General features: G+C 47.5%; 1 protein-coding gene across 1 annotated transcript; it reads left to right on the top strand.

Annotated features, from left to right (window-relative positions):
- The first annotated feature begins 276 nt into the window (after window positions 1-276).
- Window positions 277-3,501, top strand: rpl35a (ribosomal protein L35a). The gene is made up of 5 exons (XM_054596622.1): window positions 277-349; window positions 2,232-2,267; window positions 2,602-2,754; window positions 2,986-3,130; window positions 3,404-3,501. Exons 2-5 carry the CDS (start codon window positions 2,257-2,259, stop codon window positions 3,425-3,427), a joined length of 333 nt encoding a protein of 110 aa, XP_054452597.1. The 5' UTR covers window positions 277-349; window positions 2,232-2,256; the 3' UTR covers window positions 3,428-3,501.
- Window positions 3,502-3,804: the final 303 nt, after the last annotated feature.

Here is a 3,804-nt window from a genome sequence, read left to right as displayed (position 1 = left end):
TCACTCTCTTTATATTTTAACATCACGTGTGTTTGTTGTTATTTAAATTCAAGATCAGACAACGATTTAAAAGATAAATAAGTGATCAAACAGAGCATGTTATGTGTTGGTATGTTTAAATAAGTGATCAAACAGAGCATGTTATGTGTTGGTATGTTTAAATAAGTGATCAAACAGAGCATGTTATGTTGTTGTTTAAATAAGTGATCAAACAGAGCATGTTAGTGGTGTATTTAAATAACAGTGAGCAGGGTTCTGCTCAGGCGGCAGCGTGGACACCTCTGTGGACCATAATGTCCCAGCATGCCTTGCGTGCTTCCTTTCCCTCCATCTTCTTCCCTCAGCGACGGTAAGAGCGACATGTCCGCCGCCAACCGGCGCTACACGCGTCCTCCGGCCCGCTGCCGCCCGATACTCCCCCCGGGGACCGGGCAGCAGCGCGGCCGGCCGCCGGGGGGACGGGGCGGCGGTGCCGGGCGGGATGGAGGAGATTAGGACGGATGAAGAGGAGGCTAACGGGGGAGCTAACGGGAGCTAACAGGAGCTAACGGGAGCTAACGGCTAACGGGGAGAGGAGCGTGAGGGATAAACTGTCCGTGAGACCGGGACCGACCCGGACCGACGGACCGACCCGGTCTCACGGACAGTTTAACCCTCACGCTCCTACCGGTCCCGGGGAGAGGAGCATGAGGAGTCTGTGCTAACGTTAGCATGTTAGCATCACAGAGAGACACATGTTAACGTGTGTTTGTGTGTGTCTCTGTGTGTGTGTGTGTGTGTGTGTGTGTCTCTCTGTGTGTGTGTGTGTGTGTGTGTGTGTGTCTCTCTGTGTGTGTCTCTGTGTGTGTGTGTGTCTCTGTCTCTCTGTGTGTGTCTGTGTGTGTGTGTGTGTGTGTGTCTCTGTGTGTGTGTGTGTGTCTCTGTGTGTGTGTGTGTGTCTCTGTGTGTGTGTGTGTGTGTGTCTCTCTCTCTCTGTGTGTGTCTCTGTGTGTGTGTGTGTGTGTCCATACAGGTGTTCTCTTAAGTTAGCTTCCGTTAGCTTCCTGTACTGGCCCAGTGAGTGTTTATCTGGTTTCACTGGTTAGACTGGTGGAGGGTTCAGTGAACATTTTAACTCCTGATGATCCACATGTGTTGGTGACTTCATCAGATACTGCTGTGAAGGCACAAGTACTCTAGTGTACGAGTACTCTAGTGTTAGAGTACTCTAGTGTTGGAGTACTCTAGTGTAAGAGTACTCTAGTGTTGGAGTACTCTAGTGTAGGAGTACTCTAGTGTAGGAGTACTCTAGTGTTGGAGTACTCTAGTGTAGGAGTACTCTAGTGTAAGAGTACTCTAGTGTTGGAGTACTCTAGTGTAAGAGTACTACTCTAGTGTACGAGTACTCTAGTGTAAGAGTACTCTAGTGTTGGAGTACTCTAGTGTAGGAGTACTCTAGTGTAGGAGTACTCTAGTGTTGGAGTACTCTAGTGTACGAGTACTCTAGTGTACGAGTACTCTAGTGTACGAGTACTCTAGTGTAGAGTACTCTAGTGTACGAGTACTCTAGAGTACTCGAGTACTCTAGTGTTAGAGTACTCTAGTGTTGGAGTACTCTAGTGTAGGAGTACTCTAGTGTACGAGTACTCTAGTGTTAGAGTACTCTAGTGTTAGAGTACTCTAGTGTACGAGTACTCTAGTGCACGAGTACTCTAGTGCACGAGTACTCTAGTGTACGAGTACTCTAGTGTACGAGTACTCTCGTGTACGAGTACTCTAGTGTTGGAGTACTCTAGTGTACGAGTACTCTAGTGTACGAGTACTCTAGTGTTGGAGTACTCTAGTGTACAAGTACTCATGTTGAGATCTAAAAGTAGTCAAAATATACTTTAAGTACCCAAAGTACTTGTACAACATTTACTTGTTGTACAAGTACTTGAGTACAGTATTTGTGAGCGTCCTCTGCTCATGTACATCCTCATGTTTCTACCCTTGTAGTAGTGAAGGGTGGACACATGAATAGAACCCCTGACCAGTGGCGTTCATGGTGTGGTGTTGAGTATAAACCCTCAGAGCTGTAACAGTCTGAGGAGGAGGAGTCTGAAGCTCTGTTGTGTTGACCTGTAAGACCTGAACCGCTAGAGACCAAACGTACACGTGAGACGGTTCATAAAGGACACGTGTCGGAGAGCAGCAGGGACTTGTGTTTATCTGAACTAAATGATCTGTTACTAATGTCTGTCTGTGTGCAGGTGACTCACCTGGAGAAGACTGACAATGCCTGGAAGGTAAGCAGCCACAACTATACACCTGAGTGTCTTCACATTTAACTGTTCGATTGCTCAGACTGGACCTGTAACTCTGTGTTTGATTGGTCGGACTGTGGATCACTGACTCTGTGTTTGATTGGTCGGACTGTGGATCACTGACTCTGTGTTTGATTGGTCGGACTGTGGATCACTGACTCTGTGTTTGATTGGTCGGACTGTGGATCACTGACTCTGTGTTTGATTGGTCGGACTGTGGATCACTGACTCTGTGTTTGATTGGTCAGACTGTGGATCACTGACTGTGTTTGTTTGATTGGACTGTGGATCACTGACTCTGTGTTTGATTGGTCAGACTATGGAGTAAGGCCATCTTCACTGGCTATAAGCGCGGTCTGAGGAACCAGCGTGAACACACGGCGCTGCTGAAGGTCGAGGGCTGCTACACCAGAGACGAGGTGGACTTCTACCTCGGGAAACGCTGCGCCTACGTCTACAAGGCCAAGAAGTAAGAACCGATGTTTACTAGATATAAATATAAATACTATTTTTACATTTATAGTTTAAATACATTCAACAAGGAAAGTACCCAATAAACAGAGTTTCCATCGGGAGCCTGAACGCCTCGTTGTCAGAGATTTAGCTGTTTAAATTGCTGTGACGTGACTCCACCCGGCTGGCGCGTCCTGCTGTCTGAATGGAACGCATGTGTTAACCGAGCCCTGCGTTGTGTCTGCAGGAACACGGTGACGCCGGGCGGTAAACCCAATAAGACCCGTGTGATCTGGGGGAAGGTGACCCGGGCTCACGGCAGCAGCGGGATGGTCAGAGCCAAGTTCAGGAGCAACCTGCCGGCCAAGGCCATGGGACACAGAGTCAGAGTGGTGAGTTCAGGGACCGACAACCAGTCTGTTTAAATCTGTCCAGAATTATTACGAAGGATAATTATTTAAGATTAGCCTCTCTGGGGATCCAGACTTCATAGTAATACACATGTACTCCTCACAGTACTCCTCACAGTACTCCTCACAGTACTCCTCACAGTACTCCTCACAGTACTCCTTTAAAGCGTCTCCTCTCTGCTGCTCTCAGATCAGATGTTACTGTTGGCCTGGTTGTTTTATTGTGGCGGTGTGTAACTTCCTGTCTGTTTCCAGATGCTGTATCCTTCTCGAGTCTGAAGAGGAAACATCTGCAGCCGTCGATGTTCTTGTTTGTACAGAAACAATAAAACTGATGTTTGGTCCAAAGCTGATTGATCGTCTCCTCATTTCTAATTAAGAATGCATCTTCATTTGATCAGTTCAGGATCAATAATCATTGGTTACTGATCGCTCTCTGGTTTCTACCTGTATATGAACAGTGCTCCCTGCACTCCTGAGGACCTCAGTCTCCTCAGCAGATACAGGCTCTTTCTCAATACCAAGTATCGTCAAGTGTGGACTTGCAAACTTGCTAGTTCAGACTTGGATAGTTCGACTCGGGAGTACAAACTCGCGAGGATGGGAGGACGCAGTCGGAACAGCAGCAAACTTGATGACGTCAGCAGCTCGGCTCT

Source organism: Anoplopoma fimbria, chromosome 1, assembly GCF_027596085.1.
Source record: "Anoplopoma fimbria isolate UVic2021 breed Golden Eagle Sablefish chromosome 1, Afim_UVic_2022, whole genome shotgun sequence".
In the NCBI taxonomy this organism is placed as follows: domain Eukaryota; kingdom Metazoa; phylum Chordata; class Actinopteri; order Perciformes; family Anoplopomatidae; genus Anoplopoma; species Anoplopoma fimbria.
The sequence above is the reverse complement of the archived record's forward strand: the minus strand, read 5'-3'. Positions and strand labels throughout refer to the sequence as shown.